We start from the raw sequence: 21,048 nt of genomic DNA, 5'->3' as shown, positions 1-21,048 counted from the left end.
TACGTGTCCGATTGGCTACGGGAGTAGAAGTCGAAGGTAGTGGTGGTGGAGGTGACAATGGAATGGCTTTGGTCTTCTTTTCTTTTTTCACTTCTGGTTTCCCTTCTTTCTTTTTCACTTCTGTCGAAGGAGGAGTGGACATCATCTTTTTAGCCCAAGCTTTCATTTCTTCTCGTTGGGGTGTGGGGGACGGGGTCAACAAGAATGCTGCAATCTTACTTGAAATGGGTGCTGCTGACGGTGTTTGAAACACTTCTCGCATCTCTTCTTCCTCAGGTCTTCGTGGGGTAGCATCTCTGGTGACCCCTGGGGATGGTGGTGGTGGTGGTGGTAGTGATGATGGTGCTGAACTTTTCATCAAGGTCTTAAAATCTTTCAGAGTGGGTAGAGCTGTTTCGTCTAAAGCTTTCTGGTGAAAGAGTTGCAGTCGTTGCAAGAGTTGACCGTACTTTTGCGATTTTTCTGTTTCGGACAAATCTTGGCGATCCATCAAGGACTGCAATTCGTGTTGTAACTGGGACATCTCGCTCAAATGGGGATTGGGAGGTAAATGCGGGGTGCGTTGTTCTTGCCAACGATGGTATTCCATCCATCGTTTGTAAGGCACTAAAGCTAGTTTTCGTCCTTCCATGGGATTGTCAGGGGTCGATTCTGAGATCTTGGGACTTCCGAGGGCCTTTTTATCTTCCTCCCACCAGTCCTCCCAACATGGTTCCCAAGACTCCTTTCAGTAAGGGACCTAACAAGAGGGGTAAAATGCCTCCACGCTGGACCAACATCTTCTTTTTTTGACGAATGGGAATTTTCTTTTGAACCATTTGGCGAAGAACGTGACGATGTTTGCCTAAGCATAGTTTCTGGTGTTTGGACAAAGAGATCGTGTCTTTCAAGACGTTCAAACAGCATTTGCACACGGTATCGATGAACTCCTTGGAGGCTGATTGAATGAGTTTTTTCGTAGGGGTGGAGAAGCTTTGGACAGGACAGATAACATGTCCCCATGTTTGACTAAACGTGGAGGCAGTCCTTTTCTTTTCTTTCCTTGGGGCTGTTTAGAAGAGGGATGCTTTCTGGAGGGTGACATCTTTGAGTCTTCAGCACCAAAAACACTGAATACCCCGACTTGGTCACACACCTTTTTTATACTGGAACACGTCGCCACTGATTGTCTTTACGTTGTATCAGTTTGAGGACAGGCATGACACGTCGTGCAGGGGTACGCAACGGACTAAATCGAGCCAGTTCTTGCTTGGACAAATCCAGTAAACTTTGTAACATGCCCGATCTTTCTTGGACTTTGATTTTGGGAGAAGGTACTTTGTGAGCAGCAGCCACTGTCACTAAATTGGAGGGTCCTGCCACTGGGGAAGTTCTTCTTGGGGTCATCAACGGAGAAGTTCTTGGTGTGATCAACGTCTCCAAGTACTCTTCAGTTCTTGGTGTCATAAACGGAGAAGTGGATGAACTTGAGGCTGCCGGAGACACGGTCACCGCCGTGGCAGGTCGTGGTTTGCGAGTGTAAAGTTGCGTCCTGGCCGAAGTGCCTCTCTTGCGACTAGTTTTCTTCTGTGGACTTTTCTTTTTCTGGGGGCTTCTTTTCTTTTTCCGGGGTGGTGTCTGGTAAGAGGAGGGTCCCGCCACTGGAGAAGTTCTCCTTGGGGATCTGGTCTTTTTCTTCTTCTTGGAGCTTCGTTTGACTTTTTTCTTGGGGAGAAGTTTGGGGGCATTAGGATCCCATCTTAAGAGAGAGCGAATGATGACCCCTCCTAGAGTACCGCTCCCTCCAGGTTTCAAAATGATTTGTTTTTTGGTTTGAGTGTCGATGCGGGGATCGGCCAGTTGGGTCAAAGCGACTTTGTTTCGATCAAAAAAGCGTTTGGTTTGATGAGGAATCTGAATGATTCCTTGGAGTAATTGACGTGCCGTCACCGTGAACCATCGTAAGACTTCTTTGAGACTAGCTTCTAAGACACAAGCTCGTGTTTGTGGATTTTTCTCGACTGATGCCATACAAGGCACGAATCAATTTTGACGGGAAGATGCGACTGAAGGGACGTCATGTTCAAAATGTGTGTGAGACAGACGAAAAGGGTCTGAGGTTTCTATAGATTTTTTTGTGGAGTGAAATTAAGTCGAGGACGGAGACGTGTACAGGACAGGCCCTCCGTCTTGACCCCAGTCGTGAAACAAGTGGGTACGAAATCGCAAATCGTCGGGGGTCGTAGGTTCCAAATCGACGAGTAAATAGGCGTGTGGGGTTTGAGTGGCATCGTCGTACGCCTGAGTCAGCCAAGGTGTCCCTAACTGTTTGGCTAAGACTTGCACTTGCGATTTATCTCGAGGGCTTTTAAACAAGACCACGTAATGCGCATTGAGACTGATGGTGCGATGGGCTTTACTTTGTTGAAACAAATTTTGGGTGATGTAAACAACACTGGCATTACGGTGATGCCCTTTGCGCGTGAACCACAGTTTAATTTCTTCTTCGTCTTCTCCTAACATGTCGTCGAAAATGACCAAATGGGTTAGACGGGAGTCAGAGACGATGCCGTCGTCTTCTTTAGGAATGCCTTCCACAAACACGATGGAATCGCCTTGACTTTCTCGCAAGAGGCTGTACGCCGATTGTCACTCTTTGTAACACCACACGATCCGCTGAGGTGGCCGATCGATCAAATGATGTTTATGTTCGATCAAACGTTTGACGAATTCGGTTTTGCCTGAACCGCTAGGTCCAGCAATGAGCATGTTAAAGGGATGGCGAAGATACAAAGCCTCCCAACTGGCACGATCTAAGTGTTCGTCGATGACTTTGACAGTAGAGGAAGAGGGAGCAGAGACAGCAGAGGTAGCCATAGTGTGAGGAATGTCACTTGTGACACAAAAACAAACAACACGAGAGTTTATAAACTTTTTTTCAGAATACGTTTATTGAATGTTTTAAACATGAATACGAAAGACAAAAATACATAAAAGCCAAAGGCTTAAGTACAAGGATAAAAGGCACATGATAACCATTAACGTGGAATAAAAACAAGTGTCTGTACAACATGTTCTGGGTAAAGTTCTGACCAGTTCTATAGGGGGTAAGGTCACAAAAGTGTCCTCCCGAAAGGGTCTTTCAGGCCTGTCCACGACAGTCCTGTCCTGGGTGACGGGTTCTTCTGGTACTGTCACTAACACAGGTTGAAAAAGTCGCAAGGCTCACAATCGCATTCCACTTCAGAAGCCCCACACTTGAATTGTGCCTTTCTAAACTTGTTTTGTGTTTCTCTGAAAGTATTCATCTTGTTCGCTTGGTAGTCACAATGAACTATCGATCTTGCCTAGGGTTCCTTTTTATATACAGACCAATACCGACGTGTCCATACGGTAAGGTGAAATGATTGGAAAGTCGCACTCGCTTCTGGTACACGATTTGATAGACTTTTTCCAAGGGTCGACTGACGATATGGTGAGTGGGTAAACGTACAATCTTGTTCGGTTGATAGGTGGTCACTTTAAAGTGTTCATCCTCTCCCGATTGCAAGGCTTCTTTCAATACCCCAAAGTTGACCACACGACTGGTACGATAATTCAGAGTCAATCCTTTCACTTTGCACGTCGTGTGCACTTCTCCTTGTGGGTCCCGGTATTCGTAGCCGTAATTTTTGGGACCGCCACTGACGAAACTTAGAATCTTGTCGTCGGGATGTTCGTCTGTCCAGGCTCCTAAACGGTCTCCTTCGATGTCAGGGTGCTGTTGACTCGGGTGATGGATGTAAATGCAACTGTCCGTGTCAAAGTACAGAACACGTTCCCCTAACAGTTCTAAAGCTTCGTACAATTTTAAGTGAGCATGAGCTGTCACGTAAGCCGCAATGATGACATTTCCAAAAGGGTCGTCTTCTACAAAGTCCAAATCTTCTTCGTAATTGACCAAGATCAAATCCTCGCGAACGACGTCCACGTGTTTCATGTATTTGGTTTTGTCGTGAATCATCTGGAAGTAGCGGGAAGGTTCTGTCAAATATTCCGTCTTGGGTAAACACGGTCGTTGTGCCATTTTACCCCACAAGCAATTTAACATCACTTTGGCAAACGATCGTCTGCCTTCGTTTTTCTCGATGTGGTCTAAAGAGATGCCTTCTTGTTCATAGTATTTCTCTTTGAATGTCTTTTGGTCTTCGGGAGTGTGACACCAGGAAGGATAGCCGCTGGCTTCTTGCTTCAGTTTCAAAAAGGCATCCACGTAGTCGGCGAAAATGCCTTTCTGACTGGGGTCACCCTTGTGGTATTGTTGTGTCTTGGGAAAGTGGCAAATTTCGTACACTTCTAACAGTTGGTATCCCATGTCCAGAGCTTTGAACAATTCTACGCTGACCCAGGTTCCCGTCAAGGCCCGTTCTTCCTGGGTGTGCTGACAAGGTTGGTCTTGGTTGCACGTTTCGGCACAAGTACGGCACAAAGGAAATATCAGTTTGCCTTGACAATGGTGAGGTAGGACGGGATGGTATAGGTTCGTGGGAGGCAAAACTTTACACTTGATCAAGCCTTCGTATTGTCGAATGTTTTTCAGGTCGATGTGTTCCGTCAACAATTGTGGATGCCCTGCAGGAAAGCGACAATATTTGCACACGTAAGGATACAGCGAACACACGTCCAAGTATTTGATTTCTTCTCCTTTCTCTTCGTGGGTTTGGTACAGCAAACAGGTGGCATTGGTCCTTCCTCCGTACAAACTATCCCTCGGGTTCAAGGGTCCATCAGCTTGTAACCTTCCACGACACGTTTAAACTCGGGATCGGTTTTCATACGGTGATCGTACTCGTGTTCCCACATTTCCACCACTTGGTATCCTTGCTGTTCTAACTTTAGGCGTCGGTGAGAAGTGTCCTGGTACAAGTCTTCCATGGTTCGTTGTAAAAACTGATTTTTAGTGCCACGGTCAGGATAACAGACGGGACATCCGTGAAATAAGCAACCGTTAAACTCGTACACGATCTTGGGGTTTTCTAAGTCCCAACCATCGACCGAATACGTTCCGATGGTCTTTTCACCCCCTCCGTTGCGGGCATGCTGAATCCATTTGTCTTCCTTGTCGCACAAGTAATGTAACCAACGTAGGGCTTTGACCGAATACTGACGTTTGACATAGTGGGTCGTTTGAGGACTGATGACAGCCACGGTGTTTTCAGGCATGAATCGTTGTCGATACACTAAGGAACACGCTTTGGCAATGGTGCAAGCTTCTTTCAAAGGATCGACCCCTCCGTGTTCCATGAACAGTTCTCGAAATTTTCCACAGAAAGGTCGTAAAATGTCCACGTCGGAACGACAATACTTTAACATTTCTTCCTGAAAGTCGAAAGGGTCCGAGGCGTGAGCCTGGTACCAAGCGTAGAAAGCTTCTCGTTGTTCGGTACGCATGTTGTCTGGGTCGTAATAGTGAGCCTCGGGCAAATGGGGTAGAACGGTGTGTTGATTGGCTTCCGTATTGAAAAAGTGTGGAAAGTACCCTTTAGCCATTTCTGTCATTCCAAACGTTTTAGGCATTCGACTCAAAGGCATGGCCAAGTAGCTCATCGAATCTTTAAACTGCACTTGTCCCACTTGCATGAAAATGATTTTGGCTCCGTTCAAAGTGACTTTAGGACGTTCGATGCCTTGTTCCGTATAATACCTCAAAAGAAACTGTCCATCGTATCCGGAGAAATTGTGAGCCATCACTGTGGCATGACGATGACAATCTCCGTAACGTTCGATGTCCTCTTGGCTCCACGTCTTGTCGATGGCGTCTAAGACCCATTGGGCAAAATCGGCTAACGTGTTCGGTCCTCGAAAGATTTTTTCACGCCCTCAGGGACTCTTGCTGCAGTGAGGGCAATGACTGAAGATAGGTTCTTGAATGCACTTCTCGCACGCTCGATGAGCCACGCAGAAATTAGGAACGTGAATGCCAGTCTCTTGCATGCATTCGAAATCGAAAAAGATGAAATTGCCTTTCTTCTTGTGTCCATCCTCTTTCTCTGGTGGGGGTTGGTGTTTTTGCACGTAGCACTGGTGTTCCAAGTCCACGACGTGATGACAAATGTGACATTTTTTTTTCCTGAACATACGTGTGTCTTGGTACTGTTGGTACGTAGGCCTTGTCCACACGTAGGGCACAATCTCAGGAGTTGACAAGCACATTTCTGCTGTGAACCTTGCGTGTTCAGATGTTGTTGGTAACAGGCAGGGCTGACAAACGTACGCTGACAAGCAGGACAATGTACTCTTTCTTGTCCTTCGCTCAGACAGGGTGGAGAGGCCAAACATCCTGAGCATTTCCATCCACAATGTTTGTGTTGTTCTCGATTTTTATAGCCATAGTCACATTTCTCACAATAATAAACATATCCCAGGAATACAGTGATAGTGGTAATGGTGTCGAAATGGTCATCGTGATAATAGACATGAATGTATTTTCCATCCTTAAAGTCTTTCCCTCGAAACAACAGAGGCCCACGCACTTCTTGAGGGTGCACTTTCAAGGTGTAGCGTGGAGCTAGGACATCTTGCAACTTTTGCATTTCAGGAATGCCACAGGGTGTGTCTTTGGACAAGCCAGCTTGTTGTAACAGGAGTTCTGCTTCGTTTCGTTGTTTGGCTCGGTCGGATCGTTGAATAGTTTTCCAGGCTCTTTTCCATTCTGTCGTGTCGTTCTTGTTGGCATAGGTTCGTCCCACCACGATGGCTCGGGCTAAACACATCTGGTCTTGAGAGTTGTTAATTTGGACGAGACTCTTTTTGGTGCTGCGAAGGTCGTTCACCAATAAGACCTTTTTGCGTCCTGTCCCTTGAGGAAGAGAGACGTGGGCCATTTTCAGTGTGGCTTTACCATCGGTGATGTCAAACTGGTCATTAGATTGTTGTACGTGTTGAATCTTGTCCATGACTTTGGAAGGGGTTAGTTCTGCGGGTCTGCTAAACTCGATCCAAACAGGGGATTTCAAGCTGTCGTGATCTATGGATAGTGTCAAGCGATCGTCTTCTTTGGGTTGACATTGTCGCTTGAGTGCGGTGAGCAAAGAATCCCACATCTCGGTGATAAACCCTTCTGCTTTCTCCAATGGTACGTCGGACTTGAAATCTTTAAACTTCACTGTGTAGGTGTAAGCCGTGGTTCTAAATTTTCTAGAGGAGCGCTTTTCCGTCTCTCGAATGGAATAGTACTTTTCAGGGTTGACTAAGGGTGGTGAACTTTGTTTAGAGGGTTCAGATTCTGGTTCACTAATGTCCTCTTCAAAATCACTGGCATGAATTTGTGCCAAGACTTCAGCTCTGGTACAAGGCGATAGATCACGTTTCTGCCTCTTACTTTCTTCTTCTTTCTTCTCGAATGAATAGGATCGTTTCATCTTGAGTGCAAAACGTCAAATGACTCAAGTTTAAACACCATAGACTAATTTATAGTCATGGCAAACCAGCGTATATAAAAGGGTGTGTGTCTTGTCCTTTCACTATTCATTTCACTCTCAAACCGAGCACAACGATGGAAGAGACTAACCAAATCGAACGTTTCATCAGAGCTTTGCGAGGGGTCATTAGAAAATTCTCTTCAGACCAGCCCACGGACTACTCTCCTTCCTTTCGAGATAAAAGTGAAGATACTTGCTATATCTGTCAGAAGAAGGGGCATTGGTCTTCAGAGTGTCCAGACCGTCAAGAAAGAAAAAAAAACAGGGACTAGAAAAGACAAAAGTCAAGATACCTGTTATTATTGTCAAGAAAAAGGACATTGGTCTCCAGATTGCCCAAAAAAAAAACAAGAGGAGTCAGAAGAAAAGAGGGATTCTTCAGAAGAAGAGAGAGATTCTTCAGAGGAAGAAAGCAGCCAGGTGAAGAAAAAGAAACAGGAGAAGAAAAGAAGAAGGGAAGAAAGTGAGGAGGAAGAGGAGGAAAAGACTGTGACGGTGAAGAAATTGAAAAAAACAGAGAGAGTAAAAAAAGAAACAGAAGAAGTGTATGAACTTTATAATGTGTTCTGTTGTAAATTGTGAATTGGATTGTAACTATGGAGAAAAGAATACATTAATTATATAAGGTAAGTGTCTTTGAGTTTTGATTTTAAATAAGAAGCTACACTCACGCACTCATACACAGACACGTACTATAAGGGTAAAATGTTTTTTTTTTTTGTTGATTTTTGAGTTATTGGCAAATTGAAAGGCTATCTCTTTTCGAGAGAAGTGGGTGGCCCTGAAAATGGCCTTTTTTTGGTGCAGGGATGAGTTTAAGCAATCAACTTTAACTGCCTTAAGCCTTTGCCACGGCCGAGGCCTACTTCTGATGATGATGATTGGGTTGAAATCACTAAGGGTGGTACGGTAGGCTTAGTCACAGGGTTGGGGTGTTTAGCTCGGGAAGGTCGTATTCTCTTCGGTCGTGATAAAGAAGTCTGATACATTTGTTTCAGACTTCTGAACTCCGCTAAAATGTCCAACAGTACCGTGACCGTTTGATTTTCACCCTCTTGTTTCTTTGCTGCTACTTCTTCTTCTTCTTGTTTTTTTCTTACCTCTTCTTGTTGCTGTTGCTGTTGCTGTAGGAGAAAAGCTTGTTCCGCTGCCTTTTGTCGTTGCATAAATTTCTCCAATTCTTCTTTCTGTCTCTGTCTAAAATTCTCCACTTGCGGTAATGAAGAATGAGACGAAGGTTCCGGAACAAATTCTTGCGAGGTAAGAAAATCCACAAAATCCCAATGTACCTCTTCTGAAAGTAAGTCCGGGTTACCTTGGGCGGTCTCCACTGCTGGTGCACCCCAGTGAATCGTTTTCTGAGTTTCCGTCATGTTGATTCACTGTCGCATAGATTGACTGCACACAGGCGCTAGCGAATCTATATAGACCAAGTGACGTCACAGACTGCTCTCTTCGGATTGGATGCGGGCTGACTGAATTTTGTCACGCGTGTTTGGATTGGTCAATGAACTCAATCCGTTTCAATCCTTCCTCTCCCTATAAATAAGCGCAGTTCAGCGCAATCACTCACCTGTTTTCGGAGCCTCAAGATGTGGACCGACGTTCAATCTTCCACCCTTGTGTCAACAGTGATGTTCAGGACGTACATACCCATGTATGTCCGGTCCAAGTGGACTGTTGTCGATAGGACAGATACTAGTCTATGGATGAGAAGAGTTTACATAGAAAGACAAGGATGCCTCAAGAGGGTACTTGTGTATGGACCTGCAGTTAGAAGGAGTTTAAGAAGAAGAAGATGTGACAGATGCCGTCTATGTTAATATTAACATAAAACCAAAGGCCCTTTTCAGGGCCACCCACATTTCTCGAAAAGAGACTGACTTTCCATTGCCTACCCTTTTTTTGAAAAGTTTTTTTTAAAAAAAATCCCATGTTCAATTCCCCTTGTCCCTAAAGTAGTTTTTTTTTTCTAACATGTTCAATTCCCCTTATCCCTAGACAAACCCAAACTCTATTCCCATGTTCAATTCCCATTGTCCCTAGACAAGCCCAAACTCTATTCCCATGTTCAATTCCGCTTGTCCCTAGACAGACCCAAACTCTATTCCCCATGTTTAATTCCCCTTGTCCCTAGACAGACCCAAACTCTATTCCCCATGTTAAATTCCCATTGTCGCTAATCTTACCCAGGGTTTTTTGCCCATGTTAAATTTCCATTGTCGCCAAAGTGACCCAGGGTGGTTAATGTTAAATTTCCATTGTCGCCAAAGTGACCCAGGGTGGTTTTTAATGCTAATTCCCATTGTCGCCAAAGTGACCCCATTCACTACTTGCGGTAAATTCTTAACTGTAAATTGCATGCGTTAGACGCGCCTCTATGTCACAATCATCACGTACTCGAGGGATTTGCCTTTACCAAAGGGACCATCACAGATCCAGCAATGTGGCTGCGGAGAACTCAACGAATGTTGTCACGAGCCCGAATCCTTTGGCGGCTGAATGCAGCTGTTGTTAAATCCATTTCGCTGTAACCTCAATCGATTTAAGAAACGCCTCAGATGAATCCTTACCACGATACAACATCGGTGACTCAGTTTGCCCGTCACACGTAACTACTAAGTAACAAAACCCCCATTGGATTTGTTCAATGACTTGTGCTGTCTGGTCGTTCTTGGACGGGGAGTTTTCTACTTAAACGTCGATATATTCGCTAAAAGATGTAGCGGCAATTTAGCCGAGACGTTACATTTTCTTGCACAAAATTACAGAAATTCTTCTTCTTTTACCCTTCATAACGCTGACCTAGTATTATTCCGTTCGATTTATAAGGTCACTCCCAAGTAAACCAATTTATCAATATGGGACACATGTCTCTGAAAACGCATATAACATATTTTGAGCCTCTTTGACATATCTCTAAAGTGATTTCAGTTTATCTGTTATACTTTTAATATGCCAACCGTCCAGTACATTAATACAATTAATGATATACCATAGTTTCCTGTAATATTAATTTATAGTTCTCCGTTCAAGATGTGCTTTTGAATTATTTCTTTGAAATTATTGGCACGCAACTAATTTTAAGTATAATCCATGTGAGGTTTTAGTCAACTAACAGTTTCAGATACGATTCAAAGATTATACGTGCCAGGTATCCGTGACTGACATCGACTTTGCAATTATCAAACTGACTTTCACATTTCATCAGTTCAGGCTCGGTAGCCTTCTACTTATTAAAAAAAAATTCCTTGAATCTTAAACTCGAATAACAATGCTGTGTTTGATAGCACGGCACTTTCGCTCTCAAGGTTACTGTCTACGTTAACACAGTAAATCAAAACTCTCGTATTTGGCCTTAAGAAATTATTTTGAAAAAAAAACGTGAGCCAACCCTCCCATAATAAGCTAATATCGAAAAATACGCTATTTTAAATTGCTATATCGCAACATCATTATGCATATCCAAACATGGCCCGTGTAATGGTAAGCACACGCAGTCATGAAACTGTAATGTTAGGTAAACCAGACATTTCCAATTCGTTCACTCTAAATATTTGGGTTATATTTCTGTATTAACAGAGCAGATTTGTGATAAAAGTGCAAAATGATAGCCTGTATTAATTTCGTTTTGAATTTTCTGGCACACCGAAAAGAATACATTGCTAAATTAGCTTATCTCTCTCTGAATTTTCTGGCACGTAAGATAAACTATTTCGAGTATATACACCAATTAAATATGGCAAATTTTATCACTGCGTGGATATTAAGGCCTGATTATCAATCAAAAACATCTCTGCTTAGCAATCGTTTCATCTGCGAATTTGATGTATCTGGGAATATTGATCGATAGCATACCTACCTTATGCAGCCTCAAGAACGTGGTTTCATTAATGCTTTAGCATCCACGAGTTGCACATAGGATAACGCTCGCTTGCCAAGTCATGGGGGAATGTAGGCTATGGCGAATATCAGCGGCCCTAAAGGAGCAAAAAAAAAAAAAAAGCAAAAAACGGCATGATGACATTAGAAGTGACTACTGTGTGATATTTCAATAATTATCTAGGGACCAATCATTTCATTCTAAGCTATGATTTTCCTCCAACCACTATATTGTTTTATTTTTCATTTCTCTCGTGATACTTTATTTCCTTAGCTAATATACTGGATATAGTAAGGTTTTTCTATGCTAAAAAATCAGAACACGAATCTTTCTCAAAGTCTTTTGGGTCCAGATTCTTTCTTTCAATGCAAGTGTCAGTCCCTAACACCATCACTCAAAAGCTTACATAACCGTTGGAATCCTACAGACGATGTTGGGCGCTTGTACGTAGTGGAACTATTGTATGACTGTTTTGCTTTATTTTTTATTCAAAAATGATAAAAACCGCGAGAATCATCTTCAGCAGAGCTAGCATGGCTAAAGGTTATGTTGATTTATATAACGAAACGGCAGCTTGGTCCAGACTTTCAATATGGAACCTAACCTCAAATGACAGGTCAACCGGCAAGACGTGCAGCAGGCCCTCATGGTTCAGTGTTGTACTCAGGGGAATACACAGTATGTTCTTTACAGAATGATGTTTATTTCGTCTTTAATATCTCTAAACTAAAGCAGCGTTTTCCAGTAAGATGGAAGAATTATACTGTGTATGTCAAGGGTTTATAAATTGTTATTGTTCAGTAACATGTTTCCGAGGATCACATATTTCGGAGGGTTTAATTTTCATGCATGCGTAAAAGAAACCAACAAATTATACATTTTTAAAATTTTGCATGTATATGTTGGTCAGTACATTTTAAAACCAATATTGTTTTAATGAAATCAGGATAAAGATGATTAAACCATTTGTTTAAGGTAATAGTTTAAACCGTTTTGTTGATGCATTTATTTATGCTGTATTCAGTAATTGTTTCTGACACAAGAAGGTAAGCAACCAGAAGATTTGGTTCTTAGGTCAAACAGTAACCTCAGATTTATTAGATCATTTGCATCTTATGGTAAAATCATTTTATTTAGAGTCAGTACAAGCTGACACAAAGTAAAATACAAGCACTTAAGGTATTAGCCATTTCATTTTTGAATGGTTGGGACACTTTTAGTCAACCATGTCCAGCCGTAAGATAGCTTCAATAATGCATTTTGCCTATACTGGCAGATGAAAGGTCATTTGGTCGAAATATTAGTCCAATGTGCATTCTAGATAGGGCCATCCATTTAGTACATATGCAAAAATCTGGCAAAGCTTGACCCCTCCCTGTACACATGTATGCTTTTTTTATACACACTCCCCACCTGCCTAGTATGCTCGATGCACCTTCCACCCCTCGAATTCAGTAGAACATCCTATATTTAATCCATGCAGAAACCATCAACGAATAATAATATTAATGTGTTTAATAAAACAGATAGTCCACCGATGTTGAATGTCTGGCTGCATCAAAGAAATAAGCTGTGTAACTTTAAAAAGTTTGTCTAGTGTCCACTAAAATTTAAACGCCAACTGAACCCAGTCTAACAGGTTACGTATTAGACAAATTATTATCAAGGTTTCACACCCACCCACCCCCATTTCCTATATTTACGTACATTATCAAATTACCCCCCGCCCCCCAATGCAAGCATATGTATTTGGGTTAACCCCCCCTCCATGTGTACGTTCTAAATGTACGACCCCATATATGTGTCAACTGTAGCTGTATTGTTTTGTTGAGCCATGTGTTGTGATTATGTGTTGTGTTATATTAAAAACATTTTATCTTTCAAGTTCTTGATTAATTCTTGTTTTGTTATAAGTATAAGTTTATTTGTTATAGAAAAATGTTTCATATAACTGAAGTGTAATATCAAAAGATCGACATATTGAGAGTTATTATGCTTGAAGTATCTATGTGAATATTGTACAAAAACAGCAGAAATAAAAGATGTTTACTGAAAATCTGTTCTATACTTCATCTACTTTTTGCTTGCCATTTTTATGTAACATTCGTTTGAGATTTTATTACAAAGATATATGTTACAAAGGTATTGTTTCAGTAGATTATACATTAAACTGAAATTACACACCTATTTTTAAAAATCAGTGACAGAGGGTTTTATCTAGACACTAAATTAATGTCACTGGATTTAAACATTTGAATAAAATCTGCCTTTTTGAACACATCAGGAAAAGTTCTAGACCTTTTAGACATGTTAAAAAGTTTGTGTACAGAGATGCATAATTCGTCAGTACATTTTTAAAAGAATATGCCAGGCTTTTTGAATATATTCTACAAATGTTGCAATGTGGGGTAAGGGTCAAGTGAAACAGGGAAGTGTCCTGAATCTGATTGTAACTTAGCATGATGTTGAAGTTAAAATAATCTTGATTGTAGCAGTCATTTTCTCTGGATTAAACATGACTTTGGTGTTTAAAATTTTCATTTCATTAGGTATTCCGGAATAAATTGTTTTAGTATTCGCTTAACTATTCCAGGCTTTTCATTGCTCTTTTGCTAAGATAAAGTTGTTAACTTACTCATGGACATTATTCATAACCAGTAACATCAAAATGAAACTTCAAGAAGCAAAATATTTGTTTGTAAAATTAAGAACACATGGGTAAAATTTGATTAAATTCGAGAACAAATTTCATTTTGAAAATTGTAGACTGTGAATCAGCTTTCAATGGATTGAACTGTCATTGTAGCTTAGTCGATGCCATGTTAGGCCATGATTTACTTTCCTTAAGTTGTTTTCGTCAGTAATCAGAAGGGACAGTATATAATACATCTTAGTCTCCACTTCATACTAATTAAATGTTGTAGATATATGATACAGAACTGGTAAGAGTTGATTAAATTCTTTTAAGTTTGTAGAGTTGGTGAGATAATATCTGGCTTAAGCTAGGCCCTTAAATCTAATTACTTTATATATTGAACAGCATAGGAGTAACCATTGGTTTGATGGCCCCTAAAATGCTTATGATTGTCTGTGACATCTTAAGGGATCCGCACAAATCTATAGATTGAGCTATTAACTTTGCATGAACTTTGAAAGGCATGCCTGAATAGCAAACAATGGCTGCAAATGTAACCACTATTTTCAACTATTTAGAAACCTAACGGTGGAAAACTGCTTTCCAGTTTAGAAGAAGAATAGTCAAACTATTTATGATTCAAGAATTCTGACAGGCAGGAATTTTTACAGCATTTTAGCTAAATTAATTTGGGATGAAAAAAGTATGTTATAAATGCTAAATGTGATGTATTTGTGAAAGCTTTTGAAATTTTGTATATCAAAGCAACAAATTTTCCCCAAAGTGAAAGTTCAATTAAGCAACCAAAAATATTGTTTACAAGATTGGTCATGTTAAAAATTATACCCACTGGGTATCAACAGCAGGGAACCAGATTTGTTTCCAGATGTAATTCCATATTTGTGTGCTGTGTGATTGCTGTCAGCAAGAGGCCACAATAATCTAAATGTGTTAGCTACATGTTAGAGCTGGGTTCCATAAAAAATTTTATACCCCAGTATTTCTGACCATACTATAATAATACCACATTATACTGTAATTATATTAGGGACCAACAATTTTAATTTTAGGTGAGGGGGCCCAGGATTCTTTTTAATTTCCAACTCACACATAGTTGAAAAGTATCTTGCACTGATTTATAGCAAGATAACAAAATGTTGTATCCATTATGTTATTTTAAAAAAGGAATTATCTTGAGCACAGAAAATAAAATATCCCAGCTCAAAATACTGACAAAAATGGTTGCTATCGCTTAACAAGCTTGAGGCAACTATTCCAGATTTGCCAATTTTCATGATGTGATTGTTGACAGTATTTATTTAGATTAGTGATTTTATCATGCATCGACTCTTCTGTTGGAATGTGTTTCTTCATTTACTTGCTTTGGTGAAGAGTACTATTAAAATTTTTCTCATTCATTTTGCCCCACTAATATACAACCGTCATTTCTTTTTTAACATGATTTCATCATATTATACCTGCCAGTTGACCCATTTATGCTAAGATGCCTTAAATAACCACTCTTTGGTATCCATACTACATTTGTGCACTAGACTTAATGACCTGGGACTACATTATTCTTTACTTGGATGTGAATGGCGACAGAAAAAGAATTTGAAAACCAACCAGCATAGAACAGGAAGAAAAGTTGCAGTTAATCTCTCTTTTGCCCTTTCCTTCACAGCAATTTGAAAACTCAACCGGTGTCATGTTTACCCCGACCCAGAGTAGCCCAGTTTGAAACATGTATAATCAAGGTAATTCTGACGGGTCATTGTTTGATGTCGAACATTGCCGAAGGCTAGCACTAATCCGTTACGTAAGATTGTTGTGGCTAGAATAGAAGAACCGGACATCGGAGTTGCAAAGTCACAGACAGCCAATTATCACCTAGGTGTCGAAATGTTTCCAAGATCAAAAGAAATTGCCTGAAGAAGTGGGAGTGTCCTAACTTCTTTCCCCTGCAAACAGACAGACAGGTTGAACTGGCCGCTAAGACGATTGGACAGGGGCACAGCGCCACCCAATCAGAATCGAGATGGGGGGAGACCTTGATTTGGGTAGAATGATATCCCTGCGTTTTCCGGCAAAAGTTAGTTCGCTGAGAGAAATTACCCAGAGAAGAGGTTAGCGTAACTCCGAATAGCCATTCGTTATTGGCGCGAAAATCTTAAGAGCGGGAAGGTCTAAGTACAGAAAGCTTCAAAAGGTCAGTAGATATTTGTTCGGTCTTTGTGGAATGCGACTGCATTTGAATTGTAGGTCGTATGTATACTTTATTAGTACTAGAATCGTAGTACGAAGAATTACTTTGTTTTGTTAATATGTTTGCATATTTTGAAGAAATGAGTTGATATTTGTAAAGAATTATATAGCTTGCCAGCCGTCATAAGAGTTAATATTGTAATTTACTATGTGGGTATTTTATAGTAGACTAACACATATGTTCATATGATTATAGATTTTGCCATTGTTGAATATTTGTAATGTACAGACATGCGTCTGATTTTGTCAGATTGTAGTACGATGAGATTAAATATATATGTGTATATACTGACGTGACGCAATGTATTGATGTCTATATAACAATTCACTGATACTGTGTTATTACGCCATTTTTACCCTGCAAGAAGTGTGTGGGAATTTCGATGTGTATGCATGCGTGGCCGAGACAGTGACAGCTATCTGATGGTTAATTGTCGTTATAGTGTGAGGTGAGGTTCGATAAAACATTTGTTAACGCCTTGTGGTTTTTCACAGGAAGCTTTGAGGGACAGACCAGTTAAAGTTTGGTCCCGTTGTCTCGGATAGAGAGACGGAGGAAAGGAGGGAAGAAGAGGGTGGAGTTGAAGTCTGGAAGCGGAACTGGAGGAGGAGATAATAGAGAGGGAAAGGAGAAGTTGAAGTCTGGAGCGAAGCCGGAGGAGATAGTAGAGAGGAAACAGAGACAAAGAAGGAGTTAGAGGAACGGAAAGAAGGAAGAATCAGCGGGAAGAAATAGATGAGTAGATGCAAGGACAGGGGGAAAATCGAACTCACACTGTAAATCACGGGATGAATTAGGCTGTCACTTGGTCGAGGGAAAGACGAGTGATTGGAAGTTATCGTTTTTAAATTATCACATTTATTAAATTGTTATTGATTGAATTTCATCTTCATGTTCTCTATAATTTAACCGTCGGCATTGCTAACTGGGGGCTCAGAGCTGTAAATCTACATCATCACTAATTTAACTTTCTAACCTAACGAGCCAGGGTGGAACTTTCAATTTAGTTTAATTAAATTATATTGGGAGAACCCCACCCCAATACGACAGAACGTCACAACCATCAATTTGGAAAACTTAATTCAAATTCCACTTAAATCATCAATCTTGAAGTCTTATCAACCACTGCACATTGTATTATTCAACACCCAGTCGGTAGGACCACCGGAAAGTTTCCTAACCTCCTTGGAAATTTGAGTGGTGGCAACCTGATTATTGTTGGAGATTTCAACTTTCACTTTAACTGTCCTAAAACCCATACACATCGAAACTCCTAGATTCTATTCACATGTTCAACTTCAAATACTCAGTTTGCCAACCTACCCATAAACAAATGTCACATTTTAGACTGGATTCTTCATAGACCTGATGATAATATTCTACAGTTTTCATTGGTGTCCCCTGAACTTGCATCAGATCACCTTGTACACTTGGCACTAAGAGATTAGTGTTAGGACTGGTTGGCCTAGTGTCAGGATAATATAACTGGGTGGGTCATGATGCTACATGTCTGCAGCATGATGCTTCAGTGCTAGACATAACTTTAAGCTGCCACACTGCAGACTTTGTAGTGATATAATAACTGAACAATTTTTTAAGCTGAGTGCCAAGTGAGGCAGCTGCTAGTATGATTTTTAAAAAGTCTTTGGTATAGCTGTACTGAGATTTCAACCCATGTCCTCCCACATCCGAGGCAGATGCTCTAACCACTTTGGCCACAGAAGCGGTCATAATGTTTACTTCCTTAATTATTGCCAACATATTTTTATTTTGTAATTTCATGATAAAGCCTATAATTTACTAGCTATTAACGTAAAAGAGAGGGAAATTTTGAGTTGGATGTGTGACAGTTGCTGAATTTGCAACACATCTGGCATAGGTCAAAGTTTCTGTCACATGATGATATAGTCAAAGCATGCAGGAAAGGTGAAAGTTCTTTTCATTGTCTGTTTGGTATTGGCATTAAAAAGAATGGTTTAGACCCTTTGATTACTTCAAACTTGATCAAAGAGGTTATATTTCCCAAACAATTTTATGGTAGTGAATTATGGTGTAATATTTCACAAGTGACCTCTCTTCATAGGACAAAACTTGGGGGTTATTTGCCAAACATTTGCGAGCTTCCCAACATGTACAAGATCAGACATTGCTCTTGGAATGCTATGTTGAACATCAGCACAGTTATATTAAGGACCAACAATTCAATGTTTGGGGGCAGGAGTATGACACTCTTGTTTAATTCCATCTGTCGGTAGCTAGAAAAATATCTTGCTCTAATATATACCAAATACCGGTAACACCATAATGTATCCATGATATTATTTGGGGAAAATATAATTATCTTGAGATAAAAGAAAAGAAAATGTTTCAGCTCAAGAGAAAACAACAGCCCTCCCCCCAAATTAAATGACCAGTACCTTATAGTAGGTGAATTTATTTGCTGTGCATATGTTAATTGTATTAGGTGCAATGTAAACACTGTAACTAAAATAGCGTGTTTAAGCTTACACTGTAGCTGATACTGTGAAAGACATTAGAAAGCATAATGAAAAAAAAAGGAAGTGTTGATACTGAAGCCTACAGTTTTCTAGCTACACAAGAAATTTTGACTGTGATGCCAACACCTCGGCAAGATGCTTATCAGAGAGAGGGCTAGTAAACATGAAACACACTTGCTCAACAAAGAAGAAAATATTTAGTGGACTCAAGAAATTAAGTACTGTTCTAAAGGAAGAAAAGTGTGCTTGTGAAAATTTTAGGATGATAACATTACTACAAAGAAATAAATATACCTAGCACATTCATATATGCTAGTAAATAACTAAAAGATTGCATGTTTTTTTAAACAGAAATATTTCCAACAGTTGGATTTGGCCTGAATATTTTTTAAAACATTCCATTAGCCACTATGTTGGCATACGTGACATATGTCAGTGATGTAATTAAAGCATCCTAAATATATTTGTAATATTCACCATTAAATTGTGACAGAAATATCCATTTTGCAAATAAAAATATGTTATTGAACTAGTTTGTCATGAATAATGAAAACATGCTGTTAATCTCATTAAGTTCACGTTGTAACAAGATTCCTTGGGAATTTTTGAACATATCTTACTAATTGAAAGTAACAACGTATTGATACAGTGAAAAAGTACTGTGTTGTGTACCACTGGAAGAAAGATACAGCAGTAACCGGTATGATGGTAATACTACAAAACTCTATTTACAGTTCCTGTCAGTTTCGACATGGGATTAATAATAGGATTGGATTAAGGATAACTAGAACCATAATGATGTAAACTCCAGATAAATATAAAATATGTATAGGTTTATGGTCATGGTGGCCATTTTGTAATAAGCTGACAGTTTACCACAACTTTTCAGCATGTTATAGACTATACACAACGGCCAGTATATCTAATGGAGGAAGAACCCAGGTACAACCAAAGACCAATGGAAGCTACTTGCAGGATTTCTCACATACCCACATTGTCTGAGCCTGAGATTCCAAGCCACTCTGACATATTTGAGGTGTTAGTGATCTGTAAGCTCGAGCGCCTTTGACCACTCAGCAGCCCCTAGTTAGCTGACAGACAACAAGATGGCTTCAAAAAGGAAATTGATTATCTTTTATTTGCTAATGATTAATAAGGCTACAAACTTCGATGACACTTTTCCATTTGCAGGACTGATGGTGAATTACTAGTATGTGTGCAACTTGAACTAACTAAATATATATGACTGACTAAAGTTGCTGAATAATTTTGATTATAGTAGTCTTAAGGCAACTGCAGTAATTTACCAGGCAACCTAAAAAAATCTGCTGGGTAAATCTATTTTCAGAGCTAGTTGCCCAAAGACAACCATGGATTTTCCAATTATTTCTGCCCTGTGTAATATACCAGAGGTTTTATATTTTACTAATGCACATCAAGTATACTTGGATAGTAGGGCACTTGAGTATGTTGGGTCATATTTGTACAGTATTTGGGTGCATATGATAAATCATCTGTCTTAGGTTTTTACTTAATATAGACGATGCCAACACTTAAAATCTGAGACCAGTTTCACTTTATTGCTAATTGAGATAATTAATTATGTTATTAGACCCCTTTGGTTTCTGGGAGATCGACATAATAAATAAAATGGCAACATTGCATGAATGGTACAGATGTGTTCTAGCAACAAATTTATTTAAGATGTTCGAGGCATAAATAGCCCAGAACAATGACAAAAGATAAAACTATTCATTATGTTTGAGGCATAAATATCATAGAATAATTACATTTGAAAGATAAAATTTTATTCAGTATGTCGGATACGTAAATAAGCATAGAAAAATGACATGTAAAAAGATACAATTTTATTCAATGTCTTGGAGACATAAGCATAGAATAATTACATGTTAAAAGATACAATTTTGTTCAGTATCTTAGAGACATAAATAGCATAGAAAAATGACATCTTAAAAGATAAAAATTGACATGTTTAAAGATACATAAAACTGTATCATAAAGATAACTGTATGACTAGAGAAAACTTAAACAGTAAAAACATAAGAAATGAAGATGGTTTTCCTTTAAAAATTATAGAATTACCTATCTGAATTGATCAGTTCTTATTGCTATACATAATCTCATCATCAGAACCTTTTGGGTACACAGTATCAAAATGGTGAATCCAGTATGTCTCATTTAATAGACATTCCGGTTCAGAATTAAAAAGTTAGGTAGCATAAATTTAAAATCTTTTAACTTGCGGAAGTGTGTGGCATGTTGAGATGAAAAGGATGGACTACCAGAGCCATTCATTTCAAATCCAT

At 39.8% G+C, this 21,048-nt stretch overlaps 1 protein-coding gene across 1 annotated transcript in view; it reads left to right on the top strand.

Moving 5' to 3' along the window:
* The first annotated feature begins 11,746 nt into the window (after nt 1–11,746).
* Nucleotides 11,747–21,048, top strand: part of LOC149782866 (mitochondrial calcium uniporter regulator 1-like) — a 51,632-nt gene continuing 42,330 nt past the window's right edge. Inside the window, exon 1 of the mRNA XM_089934400.1 lies at nt 11,747–12,000. Within this exon, the coding sequence (XP_089790526.1) occupies nt 11,817–12,000 (184 nt within the window). The 5' untranslated portion in view covers nt 11,747–11,816. The remainder of the gene's footprint in view (nt 12,001–21,048) is intronic.

The sequence above is a fragment of the Sinohyriopsis cumingii genome, chromosome 15 (assembly GCF_028554795.1).
Source record: "Sinohyriopsis cumingii isolate HCF-2022 chromosome 15, ASM2855479v2, whole genome shotgun sequence".
NCBI lineage: Eukaryota > Metazoa > Mollusca > Bivalvia > Unionida > Unionidae > Sinohyriopsis > Sinohyriopsis cumingii.
The sequence above is the reverse complement of the archived record's forward strand: the minus strand, read 5'-3'. Positions and strand labels throughout refer to the sequence as shown.